The 21489-nt window shown below is 53.9% G+C and overlaps 1 protein-coding gene across 1 annotated transcript in view; it reads left to right on the top strand.

Annotated features, from left to right (window-relative positions):
- Positions 1-575: 575 nt before the first annotated feature.
- The window catches only part of COL2A1 (collagen, type II, alpha 1), a 29550-nt gene continuing 8636 nt past the window's right edge, over positions 576-21489 (top strand). Inside the window, exons 1-35 of the mRNA XM_004693170.1 lie at positions 576-660; positions 4593-4799; positions 6279-6295; positions 6477-6509; positions 6614-6646; positions 6749-6802; positions 6949-7050; positions 8246-8323; positions 8948-8992; positions 9085-9138; positions 9527-9580; positions 10303-10356; positions 10694-10747; positions 10887-10940; positions 11213-11257; positions 11762-11815; positions 14260-14304; positions 14748-14801; positions 16155-16253; positions 16539-16583; positions 16672-16770; positions 16941-16994; positions 17280-17387; positions 17756-17809; positions 17893-17991; positions 18120-18173; positions 18593-18691; positions 19023-19076; positions 19408-19461; positions 19784-19837; positions 20059-20112; positions 20270-20314; positions 20509-20607; positions 20815-20922; positions 21291-21344. Coding sequence (XP_004693227.1) covers positions 576-660; positions 4593-4799; positions 6279-6295; positions 6477-6509; positions 6614-6646; positions 6749-6802; positions 6949-7050; positions 8246-8323; positions 8948-8992; positions 9085-9138; positions 9527-9580; positions 10303-10356; positions 10694-10747; positions 10887-10940; positions 11213-11257; positions 11762-11815; positions 14260-14304; positions 14748-14801; positions 16155-16253; positions 16539-16583; positions 16672-16770; positions 16941-16994; positions 17280-17387; positions 17756-17809; positions 17893-17991; positions 18120-18173; positions 18593-18691; positions 19023-19076; positions 19408-19461; positions 19784-19837; positions 20059-20112; positions 20270-20314; positions 20509-20607; positions 20815-20922; positions 21291-21344 — 2355 coding nt within the window. The remainder of the gene's footprint in view (positions 661-4592; positions 4800-6278; positions 6296-6476; positions 6510-6613; positions 6647-6748; positions 6803-6948; positions 7051-8245; positions 8324-8947; positions 8993-9084; positions 9139-9526; positions 9581-10302; positions 10357-10693; positions 10748-10886; positions 10941-11212; positions 11258-11761; positions 11816-14259; positions 14305-14747; positions 14802-16154; positions 16254-16538; positions 16584-16671; positions 16771-16940; positions 16995-17279; positions 17388-17755; positions 17810-17892; positions 17992-18119; positions 18174-18592; positions 18692-19022; positions 19077-19407; positions 19462-19783; positions 19838-20058; positions 20113-20269; positions 20315-20508; positions 20608-20814; positions 20923-21290; positions 21345-21489) is intronic.

The raw sequence follows: 21489 nt of genomic DNA on the forward strand, positions 1-21489 counted from the left end.
TCAAGTCTTTTCAGTCCACGGTCTAGGGCTTGCGTCCTGCGCCTAGGCAAACACCCCGGCCTCTCCAATCCCGGCGAAACTCTGGAGAGGAGGGGCCGTGGGCTCCCCTTCCCGCCTGTGGTCGGAGGGGGCAGAGCCGCGTTCCCGGGTGGGGGAGGTCAGGGGCCGTCTCTGCGCCCCGCCCGATCAGACCACTTGGCACTCTAGGAGTGGCGTGGGGGTGGGGGGGCGGACGCCGGGCTAGCCGAGAGGGGGGTTCGGCCCAGGCAGGTGCCGGCTCCAGCAGGGCCCGGGCGAGCTCCGGGGGCGGGGTCTCAGGTTACAGCCCGGCTGGGGGCCAGGGGCGGCGGGCGGTTTGGGAGAGTTCGCCAGCCTCGAGAGGGGACGGGTGCATATAACGGGCGCCGCGGCTGGGAGAAGGCGCAGAGAGTTGCTGGGTTGCCGGGTCTCCTGCCTTCTCTTCCTGCTTCAAGAGCCTCCTGCATGAGGGCGCGGTAGAGACCCGAACCCACGCAGTGCTCCTGCCGCCTCGCTGCGCTCCGCCGGCCCGGCTCTGCCAGGCCTCGCGGTGAGCCATGGTCCGCCTCGGGGCTCCCCAGACGCTGGTGCTGCTGACGTTGCTCGTCGCTGCTGTCCTTCGGTGTCAGGGCCAGGAAATCCGTAAGTAGTCCAGCACTCCTGCCTGCCATCCTCCACACCAAGCCTCCATACCCTCCTCCCGGCCTCCCGCTCTGGAGCTGGAGGGTCCGGGTTCAAGCGGCTGCGGCGGTTGATAGGACGCCGAGACCGGCGCAGGAGGTGCGGGAGCGCACCCAGCCGAGCTCTGCAAGTCAAGTGTTCTGTCCGAGAGTCTTCCGGCCTTATTTGTCGCAGAAATATTTACCACGCAAAGCGTCGTGCGGGAGAGGTTTGCGCTCAGATTTAAGCGTGCTCTTTCCCACTGGGTTGGATAATTAGGCGCGCGCACACCCAACTCGCTAGCCGAAGCACTTGGTGATCAGCAAGGCAGGTCATGGCCCATAAATCTTAGAAGTAGGAGAGAACGCGAGAGGAGACAGCAAACTCCAGAGGGTTGGCCTCTCTGTGGCATTTGAGCAGGGCTTGTGGCGGGGATGGGGGGTGGTGAAAGAGGATTTACACAAAGGGGATGCTACGAAACGGGTGGGCGAAAATCCGAGGCCACAAAGAAAGGCTTCGAAAAGGTGCTGGGAGACTGCAGCATCTCTGGTGGTCTCCTCACCCTCGGAGCCAGGTGCAACCTTGCTCATTCGCAGCTCGGCACTCCTCCCTCTAAAGCGCACAGAAACCTCTTTGGAGAGGCCATCTAAGAGGCTATCACATTCCAGCCAGACCACGCTTTTTTCAAACGCCCTGGAAAATAGCGCCCTCTCCCTGGCTTCCTACCCCATAAACCTCCTAGTTATTACAATGAGATACTCTTCTAAATTTCTGAAATTCAGTCAGGTTGTGGGATCTGTGTGTGTGTGTGTGTGAGTGCGCGGCGAGCGCGCAGCGGCTTGTGGTGGGGAGGGACGCACGATTGATTGCTCTGTTTCAACCAAGTATAGAGATGACAATTTTACACTCTAGTCCAAAATCTGTTCGGACCGCACCTTTCCATCGTCTCCTTTGGTACAGTCCTGCTGTCTGGGATTATATTCAGGGCAAACGAAGCCTGGAAAGTGTATTAGGTAGAGAGGATTTTTTTCCACGAGTTTGGGCACGTTTCCGATGGCTGGGATTCCAGCCCTGTCTTTGTATGTTACAGATTGTAAATCAATCGTAGGGGAAACTTTTTGTAGTCCTGATGGTGGGGGGAGGAGGGGAGAGAGCGGGAATCAAAGGCCCTCCGCCAAGGGGGCTCGGTACACTCGTCTGCCACTCGGCTCTCTCCAGAGACAGCTTGAAAACTGCGGCTCCGAGAGGACTTTTCGTTCTTTAGAGAGGCTGACTTTGGCCGGGCCAGGGGTGAGGGGCCGGAGAGCCCGGGTCGGAGAGTATGTCTGGGTTGCGGGATGGGACAGTGAGCTAAACTGGCGGTCTGCTCCCGAATACGGTATTCTTGTGTGTGTGTGTGTGGTGTGTGTGTGTGTTGGCTCAAATTTTTGCCCAAATTTGCATGGGCACACCCACAATGCTGTTTTCTTGATTGGCTTCTGCCTTAGTGAGCAAAGGAATTAGGTGACTAAAATCATTCCCAAATTCTCCATCTGGTATTAGAAAAGCTCACTCAAGTGGCAGAACGTTCTTGCCATCTTAGCTTTCCCGGGAGGGAGTGAATTCCACAGTTTCTTTGGCTCAAACCTACCAGTCGCTCCTCCTCTGCCCAGAGGGATGCATCCGAACCGCCGACTTTGCATCTTGGCGCTTTCTAGCTGGGTAACACCCTCTCCCAGGTCAGCGGCCCCAAAGATGTGATATGGGGAAAAAGGACGCTTGCATAGATCTCAAGAATATCAGAAACCTGGAGCTCGGGCACGCCCGCCCCCACCCCCCACTCCCCAGTCTTTCTAAGAGTTTGAGAAACTTTTTGGCGGCGCCGTCTTTGACCCACATCTGCATTTCACAGCCCTAGCTTCCGTAGGTGCCCCCCGGCTCTGGGGAGAGACCTGAATCCTCCTTTGTGAGACTTGTTTGCGTTGGGAGATTGGCAACGATGGTTTCCAGATGGGGTTGAAAAACTGCCCGTATTTATTTAAACTGTTTCCTTGCGGAGACCCGTGAATCGTGCTCTGTGTGCGCACGAGAAAAGCCCCATTCATGAGAGGCAAGGTCCGGTGGGTTCCCCCGGACTCCCCGACCCCCTCTCCCACAATGCCCCCCCTGTGCCATTCCGCCACCAGCGGGCTCCACCCCTGCGCGAGCTGCGGCGAGGCAAAACAGTTCCCCGAAAGAGGTAACTTTTAATTGGCCTGCCACAAAGAATCACTTATGCCGCGCGGCGGTAATGAGCGGAACCCGATCGGGCGCGCCGGGATGCTATCGGCAGCCGTCACCAACAGCAATTATGGTAGTGTCGGGCTCCTCTGTCCACACCTAGGGATCCAGTTACGGGGCTGGCTCCTTTCTGGGGCAGTCATTCAATCCCACTTTTCACCTTCCCACAGCCTGTGGGCGAGCCCTATCCTGGGCCACAGCGGCGGTCCCCCGCAGCTCTCACGCAGGGTGGCGTAGCCCCGCCCCTAAGCCCCCTTATCCCGCAGCCTCCTTGCCTTGGGCAATCGGATCCGCTTTCTGGGTGCTCCTTTCTCCCAGTATTTCCCTCTCCTTCCACCGTGGGGCCCACGGGGATGAGGGTGGGCTCCCTCTTAGTCTGATGGGACCAACTGGCCTCTCCTGCCCTTTCCCGCAGCTGCTTTCTGCAGCACCAGGTAGGCTGAGGTGGGTGGGTCCCAGCAGCTCTGCTTATTCCCTGCCCATCTCCGCCCCTGCCATTCTGGGAGTTTTACTGAGTAAGTTTCTTCTAGTGCAAAAGGAAAGGGAGGGGGTGTTTGTCTTTAGAGCACGGGGCAAGCCCCATTCTTTTCCCGCCCACCTGGTTTGGGAGATTGGTTGCCACTGCCATTGCTTTGGGGATCCTGGTGAGAAAAGCAGCCCCGGGCACTCCCAAGCACGTGGTGCGTGCTCTTCAGCCCCTGGCGCCCTGAGCACACCCTTGTTCGCACAGTTTTCGTTTGCAGGTTGAATTCCAGATGGAAGGACGCTTGTGAAGAGAGACCAGTCCCTGTCGTTCTTGGTTTGCATTCTTGGAGGAGAACCCGACCCTACCAGCTAATCTTAGCACAGGCCAGGAGTTCAAAGCATCAAGCCTTCCAAATTATGCTGTTGTTATCAGATGGATCAGATATAGCTATTTAACGAGGGCTACAATTAGAGGTCAACATTGGGGTCCATTTGCTACTCCTTGAGTCCCAAGGCACATTAAATAGCAGGCTTGGGTTCCAAGTGGATTGTTTCTCCTCCAGAAATTGTTTTAAAGAGTGGGATGAGATCCTAATTCTAATTCTTCCTCCTTTTACCGCCTCCCCTCCCCCCTGCACTTTGAGAGCCTGGCTGTTTGTAGATTGCAATTTTTGTGGGTAGAGTTTTCTGCATATTTCCTGGATTTTAGCCATTAGCTGTATTTAACAAATCTCAGAACTCCTAAAGGAAGGCCAAATAAAAACCTCTGTCTTCTGTGTAGAGGGTGTCTTTCCTACTCCTTGGCCCTCTGCCCCATTCCCGGCCTCAGTGCTTCCTAATGCCACTCTAACATGCCCCATCCCTATCATCAGGACTCCCACAAGCTAGTGAACCCAACAAAATAGGATATCACAGCTCACCCCCACCTTCATTGTTGGGTCAGGATTTTCACCAGTGAACACACAGCACAGCTCAAGGCATGCAGTCAGTGTTGAGTACATGGAATAATGAATGATGTTTTGAAAATACTTTTTAAGTTCTCTGTGTTCAGTCATGTTCAGTCATCCGAGCCCACCTTCTTCAGCATTGAATGATGTCAAGTTGACTGCCACTTCTTTCTCTCTTTCTTTCCTGGCTCCCCATCCTGTTCCTTCACTGCGCCCTCTGCTTCTGCCCCACCCTTGGTACAGAGGAGGCTGGCAGCTGCGAGCAGTCTGGGCGGAGGTATAATGATAAGGATGTGTGGAAACCTGAGCCCTGCCGGATCTGTGTCTGTGACACTGGGACTGTCCTCTGCGACGACATAATCTGTGAAGACTCCAAAGACTGCCTCAGCCCTGAGATCCCCTTCGGAGAGTGCTGCCCCATCTGCCCAACTGACCTCTCCACTGCCAGTGGTCGTAATTTATTTATTTCCTGTTCCATATAAATAAATTACTTGCAGGTGCAGCAAATGCCCTCTCATGGATGCATGGTCACCTCTGCAAAGTGGAGGGGACTGCCTATTCATGAGACCCCAGCAGCTGAGGGAAAGGAAAGGCCACTTCTCAATTGCAGGTTGAAACTGACTGAGCCTGAGATACTAGGGGGGTCCTTTCTCACCTCCAAACAAATAAATAAACAAAATGCTCCCAAGGCAAGTGGAAGAACAACTGTGATTCCATGAAAGTACCCTCTTTGGAATCCTCCTTGCCAGTGACTACAGATTCAGTGGAGATCAGATGCTCTGGCCAAACCACAGGTTAACTCCTCTTTTGTTACCCACACCTTGTCTTGTGTGTGGAAGAACTCCAACTATGTGGCCATCAGTCGTCACTGTAGTGAAGTCTCTGCACTGTAGTGAAGTCTCTGCCCACAAACAGGCAGGCGGAGAATGGGCTTCTTGTGTGAGATATGGGACAGAGGTGGCAGTTTTTTGTCCTTACCTCTGTTGGAGGTTGAGTGCCAATAAAGAATTCAGCCAGTTATCAGGAAGAGAAATGGGTGCTGGAAGTTCTAAGGGTGAAAGGTGGAGGTGGCCGGCATAGGGCACTGTGCCTGCACTCTGGGGATTTACTATTAATTACCAGCTAGAACCAGGCTGATGGGTGATAGGTATGTCGATGACATCTCCCTTGCACTCAGATACTAGCCCCATCTTCCAAAGAGTGGGTGCTAGCACTTATCTGGGTCCCTTGGGTGGCCCTCACTGTTCCTGTCATTGCTCAAGCAGAGGACAGATGAGAGGGAAGCGAGAAGTTGCCTTTCCTTAACACTTCACCAAAACTGGGAAGCTGCTTTGGGAAGCTGTGCTTTTATGGTCCAAATTCCCAGACCATTTCTGAGGGGCCTATATGAGTGAAGTGTTGACTGCCTTTATGATTTTGCTGCCACGGAATGGGGAGGGGCTACTGATTTGGGGCGGCACTGGTTGCGATGCCTACATAACTCCTGTGCTCTGCTGTGGTCTTATTTTCTCTTTTGTGCATGCTTCAAGGAGAGCCAGCTCAAATGTAAGATCTTTCTAACTAACTTTTCTTATGGAAGGGCTTGGGATCGGGATGGTCTTCCTACCCAATGAGGAAAGAAGAGACTGACCCTTCTTTCTGTCAACTTGCTCCTTATTTCTTGGTGACTGATTCAATCTTGGGTTCTCCATTTTCTCTTCACACCACCCTGCTCCATTCTTTTGCATGCCAACTGCCTTTGGCAGAGTAAAGGCTGGGTCAGTTCCATTTCTCATGGGACCTTAGCAATCCCAGAACTCCAGTGACCCTAACACCCCAAAAGACACTCAGTGGAGTAATAGTGGTTGATACCCTAACATTCTTGAAGACAAGAACACATTCTTACCCACTTCACGAATCTTACATTCTCTGTTTTTTATCTGTTTTCAGGGCAACCGGGACCCAAGGTGAGGGTTTTGTTTTTGTTGCTTTTGCTTTTGTATTTCCTTCTTTCGAGCAGGGCTATGTTCCTCCAGCCTGTGGAAGTGTGTTTCAGAGGGCGCCTGCATGCTGGGGTTACAGGGAGAGGCTGCATACTAGGGACTTGGGGAGTGCTGGGCTCCATCCTGAGAATGTCTTATGTTTCAGGGCCAGAAAGGAGAGCCTGGAGACATCAAGGATGTAAGTACAGGTCTTCACATTGCATCTGTCACTTTAACTGGGTTGTTTTCTTGGACTCCCTTCTGACTTGCCAACATGTGGGTTCCTTTCTCCCTCTCCTGCAGATTGTAGGACCCAAAGGACCCCCTGGGCCACAGGTAGGAAAGAGAGCATGTCATCCCTTCTTCCCTTCCTTGAAGTACTGGTGCCAGACCTCAGATTTTGCTATCATTTCATCTCAACATTTTCTTCACCTTCAGGGACCGGCAGGTGAACAAGGACCCAGAGGTGATCGTGGTGACAAGGGTGAAAAAGTGAGTAGAGAAATAGTGCTTCTTGCTTTTGGGCACTCAGGCTGTCAGTCTACCCTGCACCCTTCAGTGTGTGACCATCTCCTATGGGCAGATGGTGTTTGCATGAATGCTGCTTCACATTGGTGCCTTTTCCTCTTTCTGCCTAGGGTGCCCCTGGACCTCGTGGCAGAGATGGAGAGCCTGGGACCCCTGGGAATCCTGGCCCTCCTGGTCCTCCTGGTCCTCCCGGCCCGCCTGGACTCGGTGGAGTGAGTATCCTTATGTCCCCTTCCTGGGGCTGTCCCTAGGATTGTGGCTTCTAAATTGCTATACACACCTGGCTGGCGTCCACAGCCTCCTGCAGTGTGTACACAGGCTGTCCACAGAATTCTCCCCTGGGCCTGTAATTTTGTGGAATCGCATACTAGCATGAGGCTATGTAAAGAAGGTCTTCAGTTACCTGGCTCCCTGGCGTCTGTACTGTGTGGTTGGCTCTAGGGGTGGGGGGAGAAGATGACTAGCCATTTGTAGTTCTCTGGAAGGAGAGTGACCACTGTCCTTGGGAAGACATTTCTTCTTGGCCCTTCCCAAGTACATTCCTAGTAACTATTCATTCCCATGAAAGAGCCCCACTGAGTGAAGGTGTGCGGTTAGAGCTGTGTTTTGGAATCCAACCAATCAGCAAATTATATTATTGCCATGTTTTTGCAGGTTTGCCATTTTGATGTTTGCTCTCTTAAATTTTTAGACTGAAATAGCTCACAGATGCCCACTATATCCCTCACTAAGATATTTCAAGACTGTTGATTTTAATTTTTAGCTGGGTAGTTCATTTTAGAAAATTACTTTCAAAAAGTGATGTTTTAGTTGTACTTACCAGTATATGTTATGTTTATTTAATCCTTTCAAATTAAAAACTGATTTTGTAAGATGAAAAGCAGGTAACTGATATTCCTCCGAACAACTGTTCATCTTCTAGGGAGATGATTTTTCTCTTGTCATCTAGTAACCTATTTCTAAAACTATTCTTCAGGTATCATTGGTAACTCCAATTACTGCTTGGTTCATTCCCAGCAGTTAGAGCTTAACTTAATTGAGGTTTTTTTTTTTTTAAGATTTATTTATTTGTGCATACAGAACTGGGGTACAGGCCAGAGGCTCAGGGGTGGCGAGAGGCTTCACCAGAGACAAAGTGGGGAGCAGAACAGGCAGATCGACTAAGTACACTGCTGAGGGGGGCAGCGGGCTGGTCAGGAGAGATCTGCCACGCCATGTGGTCACCTCCGGGGCAGGCAGGAATCGAACTCATGAGAAAGTGGCTTTAGCTTCTCAGTGCTGTATTTTAACCCTCTGCGCCACCAGGGAGGGCCTTAATTGAGTTTTTAATCCAGATACAGTTTCCCTAGCCAAGTAGGCAAAACCTTGAACCTCTCAAGCGCCTAATGTTGTCGGGCTTATTTGCAGAACTTTGCGGCCCAGATGGCTGGAGGATTTGATGAGAAGGCTGGTGGTGCCCAGATGGGAGTAATGCAAGGACCCATGGTAAGAAAATACACCAGTTCTTTGCAGCCAGCATGGCAGGAATGGCCCTTAGCAGAGCCAGCTATCCTGACAACCTCACTCTACAGATAATTGCTTAAAGCAGCTTTTCACCATTGGTATGTAGGCTCCCATTTCGTTTGCCCTGATCATTTGGTGTTGTAGGGCAATGGATGCCAGTTTTAATGATGCACAGGAGTTACTAAGAAGAATGGGAATGGAAAGATGTATATAGGCTGGTCGATTAGAAGGCCAGTTGTTATTGCTCTTGGAGTGAGAACTGAAGAATGCAGACAGCAATCACAGTTCTCCAGCATCCACAAAACTTCCAGCAGGAAACCTCAGCCCTGTAGCCCCAACTTGGCACATGCTAAATGAAATTCAGACTTTAGTAAACATGGCTGCTGTCCAGAAGAAGCCAGGCCAGCTTCTCTGTCCAAATGGTGTCTATAAATAAAAATAGATTATTGTATGGGGAGTGGGAAGTGAGAGGGAGCAGCCTCGGTAGTCCCTACCCACAGTACCTCCTTGTCCTTTGTCTGGCTTTTGGCTGGAGAAGGCAGCACACTGGAGGCTGTGGGTGTAGCACTTCCAGTCAACCGTCTTTTCCTTTCTGTTCCAACACAGGGCCCCATGGGACCCCGAGGACCTCCAGGCCCTGCTGGTGCTCCTGTAAGTACTGGCTCTGGTGGTGGTACAGATGCACCCACACTCTCTGATGTTGGTTTGTGGGGTCAACTTGATGTCCTTGCTTTCCATTTTAGGGACCTCAAGGATTTCAAGGCAACCCTGGTGAACCAGGGGAACCCGGCGTCTCTGTGAGTACCCTGAGGGCTTTGCTGTCTGTCTGGGGCACATTCAGTGCTGGATTACTCGTACCCTAGTTCTGTCACCTTCGTGGGTCTCCCCAGTACTTTCCTGTGGTGGAGGGCCCAAAGCAAATCGGGACGTCACCTGACTGAGAAGCAGATGTGGCAAGGAGCCCCAGAACCCTGTTGTAGCAGTCCCTTTTCTGGGTCACCTGGCCTGTGCTATCTGCCTGCACTGTGACCTGCTCTTAACCTTTGTTCTCTCACCTCAAAGTAGGGTTTTTCAGTCTTTCTTCTTCATAAGGAGCCCTCTTCTAAAAATTGCACTTCCAAAATTTTGTCCACTGATTAGCTGTCCTTAGCCTCCATCTCTTAAACATTCTTACTTTGTCTGTAGGGTCCCATGGGTCCCCGTGGTCCTCCTGGCCCCCCTGGAAAACCTGGTGATGATGTGAGTATACATGAGTAATCACATGAGTGGCCTTTTGAAAGGGCCTAGAGAGGGCGCATACGGAGGGGTCCAGGGAGTGCTGGGGGATGCTGGGGAGGTGTCCTGAGGGCCGGGCCTAGGCAGACAGGTGCACATCACATTGTCTATTGGCTATGTTTTCACTTGCAGTTTGGCTCATAACTGCTCTGAGAAATGATTTGGACCCAGTGGGAAAGAAAATAATTAAGATATCATTAGCTCCAGGAAGGAAAGTTGAAAAAATGAGAAAAGAAAGAGGGAAAACACAGGAGGAAACATGTAGGGAAGGAAAAACAAGGAAACACTTGAGTTCCAACAGTATCTTAATTTCAAATGAGCCTCGGGAAAAGCTTACCCTTGAGTCAGGATGTCTGCAAGGATGAGACAAGAGTCGGCTCTTGAGTCCTTGTGAATCACATTAGACAAAGTTTAAGGTCTGTCGAGGATAGCGTGCTCACTCAGGCAGCAGAGGCTAAGAGAGGGCAAGCAGGCCCACCAGGAAAGCTGGAGGCCAGTGGGGATGGAGAACTCGCAAATGCAACTGTGAGAAAGAGTCGGGGAAGTCTGGCATCTGAAGGGCTGAGGCAGGTGGGTATGCAGGTGGGCAAGGCCTGGAGGCCTGCAAGGAGAGATGCTGTTCTGGAGTGTGCCACCCCTGCTGCCTTGTCCTCTGAGGCAGCTGAAGTACATCTCTCTCCCTTCAGGGTGAAGCTGGAAAACCTGGAAAGTCTGGTGAAAGAGGCCTTCCTGGCCCTCAGGTAAAGCCTACCACAGAAGTGCCCTCCTTGAGTCAAGGCAGGTGCTTCACAGCCAGCCCATCCAGTTGCTCCTGAAACGAAATCCTAGCAGTCCTAAAAACATCACACCTTATCATGTGTATGAACCTAGCACTGGCCACTGGGGAGGCTAGCAGTCATTACTTAGGTCCACTTTGTGTAAGTGGGCCGGGCATGGTGGGGCACCTGGGACTTACTGACTGAACTGGCCACAGACTGGGCTTCTCGCTGAAGCCCTGGGACACTGGCTTCAAGCAGCCCAGAGCTGCTTTTGCTGGGTTCTGCTCTGTGCCCTGAATGCCTCATCTTTGGATTGCAGGGTGCTCGGGGCTTCCCAGGAACTCCAGGGCTTCCTGGTGTCAAAGGTCACAGAGTAAGTACTATGGGTAAGGGCATGGGAGGGAAAGAACCACCAGGGAGGAGAGTGGATGTAAAGCATTTTGGGACATGTGTGTTCCTTGTTATTCTGACTTCCCCAACAGTGTGACTGAGTGTTCTCTCTTGTCCCCTAGGGTTACCCAGGCCTGGATGGTGCTAAAGGAGAAGCTGGTGCCCCGGGAGTAAAGGTAAGAACCCAGAAGCAAGGGGGGGACCTCTCCTTTCCAGTCAGGGAGATGCTGTTGATCTTAGTGGAGTGAGGCCCTGAGTGGGGCCCTAGGTGGGAACATTGAGAAGAGAGATTTCCATCAGATAGATGAAGAGAGATGAGGGAATTACCCCTCACATTTGGGGGTGTCAGTGCTAGTTATGATGACCAAAATTTCAGCTTCTTCTTTTGGAGTTTTCTGGGGGCCTGCAGTAGGGTGCCACGCCCTGACTCCATGCATCTTTTTTCCAGGGCGAGAGTGGTTCTCCTGGTGAGAATGGTTCTCCAGGCCCAATGGTGAGTATGGACACATCCCAATGTACCTCCAGAAACCCTCAGACTTCTAAAGTCTAGTAGATGGCTCTGATACAAAACCAAGTTGCAATTTGCTGTTGTAGCTTTAATCTATTATGAGCAAAAAGCAAAATTATTAAATATATGATCTGTTTGAGATTTTTACAAACACTTCCTTGAAACAGAACTATTGATACACTTAAAGTGTATTTCCATTGAGAAAAATTCGGTTGATTTTGGGGAGCTCATTTATGACAAAAAATAAGACAGGACTGTAGCAAAACCCCTGAGAACCAGCACCAGGAGTGTCTGTGAGTTTCTGGACACAGGAACCTCTGGTGTGATGTGAGGAGGCCTGGAGGGGCAGGATGCTGGGTCAGGAGCCCCCTACCGGTGCTCCTGGGAGTGTGCAGGCCCTTCCTTTCCATGTCTGGAAGGGGTCTCCAGCGAGAAGAGATGCATGGAGTGTCCTTACATCAGCTCAGGCCTATGTTTTCTGGTGTCCAGGGTCCCCGCGGCCTGCCTGGTGAAAGAGGACGGACTGGCCCTGCTGGTGCCGCAGTGAGTAACTGACAAGGCTGAAGGTCACCATTTCCCAGCACTTTAGATTTCATACGGCAGTCCTGTGTTGTGTGACTTTGCTTGACCCTCCAAACAGCCCCACGAGGAGTAGCCCCTCCCTTCAGGATTCACTCTGAGTGCGCCTGTCATACCTCCCCAGGAGGGGTCTGCACCTTCGCAAGGGACAGGAGAGTGGGTTAGTGAAGGCAGGACTCTCTGAACAAGGACAGATACTCAGTTCACCCCACAACAGCCCACTAAGTCAAGCCAGTCTCACCTAATGGCCGACTTGGACTGGTTGTGGCTCTGCACTACTCTCTGGTTGCTCCGATGAAGCCCTAGAAAAGTGGAACTGTCTACTATCAATGCACAGAACGTTTGCACTGACATCGCTACTGCTGCTGATGCTGGCACGTGCCAGTGGCCACCAGACCTGGGCCTTCCTGTGTTCAGTACCTTCAATGCTCTGTCTCCTTCCCTAAGTTCTATGAGAAAGATTCCATTATTCTCTCCATTTTAGAGAAGAAACAGGTACAGAAAGGTTAACTAGCATCAGGCAAGCAATGCTTTTTCAGCCTCACACTTGGGCAGCTTCTCATTAAGTGGGAAATTAAGTACAGGAATTTGCAGTTGGTGTCCAGTTCTGGTCCCCTTGCCATGATGCCTTGGTAGATGCTTGGTCAGTGAGGGCAGTGGTGGTGCCTTGTGGAAGAAAATGTTTTCCATTGACCTCATGCCCCAACAGGGGTGCCCCAACTAGCCCTGAACCCGCTTTACAGAGTCTTGCAGGACTGGCCAAAGTGAATCAGCTTCACTAGATGTACTGCTGTCTAGATAATATGGTTTTTTTTAGAAATCATCTTCAAAAACAGATTAGTGAAATCATAAGCAAACTAACCCCCATTTGTCAGCCAGAGCCTAAGTGGCTTGTCCCTGGGTCATTTTGTGTGAGTGGATTAGACAGTGCCAGGCCCTCCAGGAATCCCCTGCGTCTGCAGCTTAGTAGGACCCTGGCTTGGTACCAGGGTGGTTGCACCCCATGAGGTACAAAAACGAGCTTTCTCTCTGCCTGCTTTTCCTTCCCGCCTGGGCACAGCAGGCCCTGCTCCTTTCTGGTTCCTGCCCTCACGGCAGTCAGACTGGCAGGGAGTTCATAGAATTGGCATAGAAGGTTGACATGCCTCACAGTTCCCTGTATGGGCCTGGTGTCAAGGCTGGGCCAGGACGGGCCTGGCTGGCCTCTGCCTGCTGCAGTCTCGTGCCCCCTTGTGCAGACTATGTCCCCTCCCCAGGGTTGCTGCAGGGAGAACCTCCACGCCAGCTGAGCCCTGCCTCTCGAAGCTGTAGTGTCCCCTGTAATTAGCCTGTCCTCAAGCCTTTCCTCCGGCCATCCTGGTAGGAGGGTGCTCGAAAGCTTCTGGAAGTTGCCAGTCCAGAAGGAGCTCTGGCCAGTGTGGAGACTATCTTTCCTCTGACAGCTTTTTTCTGTTAAGTCTTCTTTTTAATTCGCTTCTAATGCCAATCTGAAAGTCTGCATCAGAAGAAACAGAACATAGCCAGAAAGAAAACTGTGATTTCACTTAAAGGTGAATCCTCTTTAAAGTGTCTTTCTTCTCTAGTTTCTGAAGAAAGTCAAAGGCAAAGATAGACAGGCAGGCTGGGCTCAGCTGGGGAACGGTCCCTTTTGACTACTTTGGTCCCCTGCCAAGGATCAGATGCTGGGGCCAGCTCTGCCTAGCTCAGTGGTGCCCAGTGTTTGGGTCAAAGTTCCCTGGGCTTGATAGGCCTTGGGAGAGAAACAAACTCAGGGGGGAAAATCCCTCAGAGCACAAGTTCTATAAATAATGAGGTGGCAGCCTGGCCTTCCTGTGTGAAGTCCTAAGGGCTTATGCTCAGATGGGTCCTCAGGTGTGCCCTGTCCCCATCAGAGTCCTTCCTAGGCCAGCAGTGGACATCCTGTGGCAATCTTTGTTTTCCTCAGGACTTGGTTGTCCAGGGGTGAGGGGTTAGAGCACAGAGGCAGCTTAGACTTAAACAAGGGATAACCAAACCAAGCCCTACTAGCAAGGTTAACCATGTCCGGAGCCCATCACTAAGCCCTGAGAGCACCCCTCTCGTGAGCAGGCAGGGAGAACTGAGTCAAGTTGCTGCTTGGCTGTTTTGTTTTCCTATGCCCCGATTCACCAAGTCTTTCAATGCAGTTGAGTATGTTTGAGACTTACTGATATCCTGTTTGAGCCAAGAATAAGCCTTGCAGCCACACTTAGTCCTGACCCTGCAGCCACTGTGGAGGGACCCTGAGCACTCCCACCCTCACCCTGCCAGGACTACCCCGCAGCTCATCCCCCATTGCCAGCCTCACACTCAGGCGCAGGGCATGTGGGCAGACAGGGACTAGACTCGTGGGCACTTTTGTAAAGCAGCTTCTTTCTCCTTACTCCTAGGGTGCCCGAGGCAATGATGGTCAACCAGGCCCCGCAGGGCCTCCGGTAAGTTCCTTCACCCCCTCACAGACTGCTCTTGAATCCCTTTGCAGCCAGCTCAGCAGTGAAACCATGTGTCTTCTACTGGAAATGGGGAATAATTCTTCCTCTGAGTTGATTGGGCATGTTGATTTCAAGCTTTGAAGCTGAGCTCGTTTTTCTCAATTAGCCTTTTGACAGTTTAGATTAGGAGGGGTACTCAGGGAGGGCAGTAAGGATCATCTGCTCTCACCATGAATGATGGCCCAAACTTGTTCTGCTTGTGAAGTTAGACCTGGGGACACTAGGACAAGTTCCTTTCGGCCACAGTGAGCAAAGGGTTGTGCTCGCTGGGATGTGAGCAGGGTCAGTACTGAGGTGGGAAGGAGTGTGAGTTGGGTTGACCCTGGGTGCTAGAGAAATTGGTGCCCAGAAATGACACTCACCTCTCTACCCCTTTCTTCCTCCAGGGTCCTGTTGGTCCTGCTGGTGGTCCTGGCTTCCCTGGAGCTCCTGGTGCCAAGGTTTGTACCCCGAGGACGGGTCAGCTATAATCCTAGCTGATTGTCCCCTGACCACCTTGCCTTTTGCGAAGTGTCTCCATCCCCTCCTGCACCCCTACTCACCCAAGCCAATTGCGCTCTCCATGGAAGCAGTCACAAAGTCACCAGAAAGGAAAATTAAGATGGCGTGGTTAAAAAGCTGGAGGTACAGCTACAATGTCAGAGTGGGGAAAGGAAGAAAAAAATGAGACACAGGATTGAGGGAGGGACCAAGAGGTCAGGATGGAAGGAAAGAAAGCCAAGCTAAGAAGACATGAGCTGCTGCAGCCTGCTGGAAGAAAGCCGGCCCAGGCAAGAGGAGGTTCCTTGCCTTCCTCTTGTGCCTTTAATTTCTGCTATATGAGGGGTTTAGCTTTTCCAGGCCACGTTAATTGAGTTCTTCCAAGGATTAATAATAGAGGCCAGTGGGAGGCCAGCCAGCTCAGGGAAAGGCCCCCCTCTGCCCAGTGCGCATGCCCCTAGGAATTCTGTCCAGGGCAGCCTGGAGATGAATGCAGAGGCCTCTGGCATCAGGTTGCTTTTCCCCTCTGGGGGGTTACCATGGCAACCAGACAGTGTCTGAGGCCCCAGAGCTGCTGAAGGAGACCATTGTGAAGAGGGACAGCGGAAGGTGAGGGGGCTTGACCTTTAGAAAATAATAATTACCAAAGTGGAGCAAGAATGTTCTGAGGAGAAACCCGAGGCGGCTCTGCCCTCTCTCTGGGTCAGCAGTCCTCCCCAGGGACTCTGCTGTCTGTGGAGCCTAGATGGAAACCAGTTGTAGCTTTCAGGAAAATGAAAGTAAAAGCAGAGGCCTTGGGGGTGGGGGTGGGGGGTGGGGCGCTGCCAGGGGAGAAGAATCAGGCTGCAGTATGAGAAGTGGAGCCAGGGCACGGTCCCGGCTTGCAGGCCCTGGCTTTCTGGCTCACTTCACGTGGCCTGGGCCGGAGTTGGGTGGAGGTGTTCGTCCACCCCCGGAGCCGGCTGCTGGTGCCCTGGGTTGAGATGCCAGAGGGCCTCCATTTTATCAGTAAAAGAAAAAAAAAATAGGTGTAGATGGGAAGATAGAGGCACCTGCCCATCTCAATGGGTTGCCCATGGGTTGCCCATCCTTACCCCGTTAGTCCCTGTGTGTTTGCTTGAGGTGATCTACGGTGGAGAGGGGATGGAGAGCGGAGTTGTCAGGGAGGGGCCGCAGGTGGTAACTCGTGGGAGGTTGGTGCTCACCTGCAGGATGGGTGTGAGAGCCTGCATGGGCCTGCTGAGCAGAGCTGTGAGTGGTCCACAGCATCCCGTGTCATCCTCACTTCATCCCTGTCCCCTGTCTCTTCCCAGGGTGAAGCTGGCCCTACCGGTGCGCGTGGCCCCGAAGGTGCTCAGGGTCCCCGGGGTGAACCTGGAACTCCTGGATCCCCTGGGCCAGCCGGTGCCTCTGTAAGTGCAGCTTTGCTCTGACCCAAGGGCCAGGGTCACTGGCCCTGGCACCTTTGCCCTGTGCTTAGCTGTGAGGGATGTGGAACCCCACACTACATCTTCACCCCAGCCCTGCACTGGCCACTAGAGGCAGGTCTTCCACTGTCCTCTGCCCTCTCCTTGTGTCACAGCAGGGGTGTGCCTGGAGTGGACAGTGGCTGCCCCTGGACCTAGGCGATGGGGATCCTGGGAGGGTGCCGGAATTTTTCTTTGCTGCTTATTTTATGACACCAATCTTGTTTTTAGGGTAACCCTGGAACTGATGGGATTCCTGGAGCCAAAGGATCTGCTGTGAGTTTCCTCTGGACTTGCCCCTTCAGGTGAGGGCAGGCCTTCCTCACCCCGCTGCTGATATATCTACCTCTGCTCACCCTGACAGGGTGCTCCTGGCATCGCTGGTGCTCCTGGCTTCCCCGGGCCCCGTGGCCCACCTGGTCCACAAGGTGCAACTGGTCCCCTGGGCCCAAAAGGTCAGACGGTAAGAACAGAGTTAACCACAAGACCCCCTGGTGCTCCTGGAGTCACCCCCCACCCCCATCTTGCCTTCACTCACACCAGTCTCCTCCAGTGGGTGCCTTTAAGAGTTTTGAAGATGGGGGCAGGGTGTGGAGAGAACCCAGTGTGAGAACCTGCCTCTCTTGTGTTAAGGGCGAGCCTGGTATTGCTGGCTTCAAAGGCGAACAAGGGCCCAAGGGAGAACCTGTGAGTACCCGCCCTCCAGCCCTATCTTTCTCTGCTGCTACTTGTCTGTCTCCTCCACAGCCCTACCCCCTATTCCAGGGAGTGTCATGTTATGGCCAGAGAGGGGCAAAATGGAGGAGGACCCTCCTATTTTGGCTTAATCAGTTTCAACTTTACACTTTGTCGCGTCCTGCTGGGCCACTTCTGCTTTTCCCCAGCTCCTCCAGCCCTGAAAATCAAGGCCACTTTCTCTCAAGCTCCAAGACCACGTGAATATGCACTTTTGTCTTTTGTGCTGGTTTTCAGGGCCCTGCAGGCCCTCAAGGAGCCCCTGGTCCAGCTGGGGAAGAAGGCAAAAGGGGTGCGCGTGGTGAACCTGGAGGTGCTGGACCCATCGGTCCTCCTGGAGAGAGAGTAAGTGTGTGAGGGGCCCTCACTTTCACAGGGTTGTGATCTCGATTTGGAAGCCAAGTCCTGCGGCTCTGTGTCCTCACCATGTCCCGTGGCCTATTTGGGGTTCCTAGTCCTCTTTTCTCAACTCACCTCTTTGGAGCCGGGGCTCCTCAGTTTGTCTTCCTTATCTCCAGGATGACTTAAAATGGTTTGAGCTCCTTCCCAGAAAGATCCTCATAGTTGATCTCTGAGGTTGCTACTGGCCCAAACTGCTCTACAGAAATTGTGGTTGGAGGGCTGGGGGTGGGGAATCACCTGGCTGGGATCCCTGCAGCTGTGGTGGAGTCAGGGGCTATTCTGATGCCCTACTTCTCCCGACTTGTCCCTAGGGTGCTCCTGGCAACCGGGGTTTCCCAGGCCAAGATGGTCTGGCAGGTCCCAAGGTGAGTAGGGAAGAGGGGCTGGGGTCCCTTCCTGCATCCCTCTACAAATAGCCTCCCACTAACTCCCTGCTTTTCTCACACAGGGAGCCCCTGGAGAGCGAGGGCCCAGCGGCCTTGCTGGTCCCAAGGGAGCCAATGGTGACCCTGGTCGTCCCGGAGAGCCTGGCCTTCCTGGAGCCCGGGTGAGTAGTGGAGCCACCTCTGGGTTTCAGGTTCTAAGCAGACAGAGCCCTCTGGTCCTGTGTCCAGGGTTGGGCTCCCAGGCCCAACCCTGCTCTGAGAACTGTCTTCCTCTCTCTTCTGAACAAAGGGTCTCACTGGGCGCCCTGGTGATGCTGGTCCTCAAGGCAAAGTTGGTCCTTCTGTAAGTCCAACATCTGGGGTTTTTGGGAGGAGCAAGGGCTTTCATTGGAGGGGAGGTGAGAAGAGGAGTGGTGGGATAAGCTTATGAATTTTGGGAACTGGGGAGAGAGAACTGGGGAAGTAGACGGCAGGTATTGGGGCCAGGTGTGGTCTGCGCAGGACCTATGGACTCTGAAATGGCACCCGCCTTTCCTTGGGGGCAAGACAAAGCCTGTGTACACTTCCTGGAGCAAAGCCTGCAACTCTGCTGTGGATGGGTTCAGTGTGCGACACAGCTGCCGGAGTCACCTCGGCCCATCTGCAGCTGTGACGCTGGCCAGCACCCAGTCCTGCCCTGCCACTCGGAGGCGCACAGGGGCTGCTAGATGGATGAATGTGGCCGCAGTGTCCATGGTCTGAGAGTAGTGTCCTCTCTTCCAGGGAGCCCCTGGTGAAGATGGTCGCCCTGGACCTCCAGGCCCTCAGGGTGCTCGTGGGCAGCCTGGAGTCATGGGTTTCCCTGGCCCCAAAGGTGCCAATGTAAGTAACTAGGTGCCCTTCCATTTCCTTCCCCATGGTGCTTTTTGCCTTCCTGGCCCCTGGGGCTGGCTTACCCAAGGGCAGTGATGAGCAGGAGGCCAGGTGGGCTCCGTGACAGGAGCGCTTATGACCTGCAGAAGCCCAGGCCCCTGAAAGGCCTGGTGTGGTTGCCTGGGGCAGCCCTGTCAGCTCATAACTTGGAGCAAAAGAAAAGGTGCTGATACTTGGCTGTAGTTTTTGCTCTTGGTCAGGCCATGCCACCAAGCCCCTAGCGGACGGAATTTCCACCCAGACCCTCTATCTCATGATCTTGCTGCACTTTTTTCCTCAGGGTGAGCCTGGAAAAGCTGGTGAGAAGGGACTGGCTGGCGCTCCTGGCCTGAGGGTAAGTACTCTCCCCACTACCGCGCCTGGGTGTTGGTTTTGCACCTGCGAGGGAAGGGGGACTGTGTCCATGGCATGGCCCTGGGATCCCCATTCAGTGTGAGGGGCTCTGTGGCTGAGCCCATGCTGCTCAGGACCCTTTGGGAGTTGCTATCAGCATCACCTAATAGGGATGGCTTCCTCTCTGAGAAAGGCCGAGGGAATAGGAGGGGCCAAGAGGGAAAGGGAGGAAGGGAGTGCAGGTGGGGGATTGTGGCAGTCTGCACCTGCCCAGCTAGGGGTCTGCAAAAAGAAGAAAAGTCAGCATAACACATTTTTTTTCTTCCCTCCAGGGTCTTCCCGGCAAAGATGGTGAGACGGGTGCTGCCGGACCTCCTGGGCCTGCTGTAAGTACCCACCAGCCTCTTCAGGTAGCTCCGTGGCAGGGGCTCAAGGGTAGGGGCAGGGGGCCCTTAAGGCCACATAGAGAAGGCTGTGGATCTGGGCTGACCCACGCCACCAGGCCCACCCTGAGCCAAGGCAAGGGAGTCCCTGGAGGCCTTGTGGACCCCAAATGGTCAGGGGTGTGGCACTGGTGGGAGAACAGCAAGGTGTGCGTGCACCTGGTGCAGGCAGTGCAGGCAGGTGCCTGGCCCACTCTCCTGCAGTTCCTCCAGCTAGGCCTCAGGCTCTGGAGCATTGGCTCACCTGCCTTTTTTTCCTCCACAGGGACCTGCTGGCGAACGAGGCGAGCAGGGCGCTCCTGGACCATCTGGGTTCCAGGTAGGTGGCTGGACCTCAGCCCCTTCCTACCCCCAGGGCTCTCTGGGGCGGCAGCAGGTGCTGTAGCTGAAGGGCCCCCTTTCAGATGAGCCAGGGAAGTGGGCTTTTCCAGCACCCCGGCATTCTTTGCTGTTGTCTTTGGGCCTGCCCTCGCCAGGCCTCCCTGGGTGACTGGGCAGCAGCCTCACTCCCTCAGTAACACTTGTCACTTCGGCTTCCAGGGACTTCCTGGCCCTCCTGGTCCCCCAGGTGAAGGTGGCAAACCAGGTGACCAGGTGAGTACAGGGCTCTTTGACCTGCATGGGAAGGATCCTCAATGTCCGGGACCTGCCCTGGCTTTCCACGGGTGGAGCCCCAGTGGGAAGGGTGTGCAGTCAGGGCTGCTGGACATCAGAGCCTCTGCTGTCTCTCACAGTCACCTTTGTTTCCCAGGGCATTCCTGGCGAAGCTGGAGCGCCCGGCCTTGTTGGTCCCAGGGTGAGTGTACTGCGGCCACAACTGGATGGTCTCCTCTGCCCGCTCTCCCTATGCAGTTCTGCTGGCACCTCCCAGCAGTGCAGCTGCCCTGGGTGCTGGAGCTCCTCTTTGTCCCCCACCCCCTGATTTTTCCCTGGGTTCCCAGGATTTGCCCATCTCTCTGTCCTGATTGCTCCTTGGTGTCTCTGTTGCAGGGTGAACGAGGTTTCCCAGGTGAACGTGGTTCTCCTGGTGCCCAGGGCCTCCAGGGTGCTCGTGGCCTCCCTGGTACTCCCGGAACTGATGGTCCCAAAGTAAGTGAGGCAGGGCCTGCTGGCAGGGATCAGGGCAGTCCTGGGAGGCCCTGCTGAGGGGGAGAAGGACAGGGAGTTGGCACAGGAGGATGAAGACTAGAAGGAGAGGGGAAAGGAGTGGAACATGAGACAGAAAAAAAGCCCTTGGCTTTGGGGCACTGGGGTCCCTGTGGCGTGCTGCCACCACAGACTCCCTCTCTCTCCTAGGGTGCATCTGGTCCAGCTGGGCCCCCTGGGGCGCAGGGCCCTCCAGGTCTGCAAGGGATGCCCGGTGAGAGGGGAGCAGCTGGTATCGCTGGACCCAAAGGAGACAGGGTAAGTGTCAGGTGGAAGGTGCCTCCTGGTGCGACTGCATTTCCCCACCCCACTGTCCCCCCACAGTGCGGGGGGGCGAGGCTCCCAGTTCTCTTTCCTTGAGGGACTTAGAGACTCCTTCTCAGAGCTCCGGTATTATGTTTCATTGGGGCCTCTGCTGTGATAGCAGGCCGTCTGTCAGCGACACACTCTTGCTGCTTTCCCTCCGCCTTCTCCTGTTAGGCCTGACCACTCAGCCTTTGAACCCAGCCGTCCCTCTTGGTAGGGTGTGGGCTCCCCTGGAAAATTCCAAGCCAGGGGGAGGCTGCATTGGTAAAGGGGGTATTGGAGTGCCCCCCTGAGGTGATCTGCTTTTGTCTACCCCACAGGGTGATGTTGGTGAAAAAGGCCCCGAGGGAGCCCCCGGGAAAGATGGTGGACGAGTAAGTGGAGGCTGGTTGCAGGTTCCTTGGGCACTGGGGTGGGACAGAGGCAGAGACTCCATCAGCTTCCAGCCCCACACGCAGGGAGAAGGGACCATATCTAGGTCCTGTCTCATTCATGTGGACTGGACAACTACAGGGACTT

The sequence above is a fragment of the Condylura cristata genome, unplaced genomic scaffold, assembly GCF_000260355.1.
Source record: "Condylura cristata isolate star-nosed mole 26May11 unplaced genomic scaffold, ConCri1.0 scaffold00036, whole genome shotgun sequence".
NCBI classification, from domain to species: domain Eukaryota; kingdom Metazoa; phylum Chordata; class Mammalia; order Eulipotyphla; family Talpidae; genus Condylura; species Condylura cristata.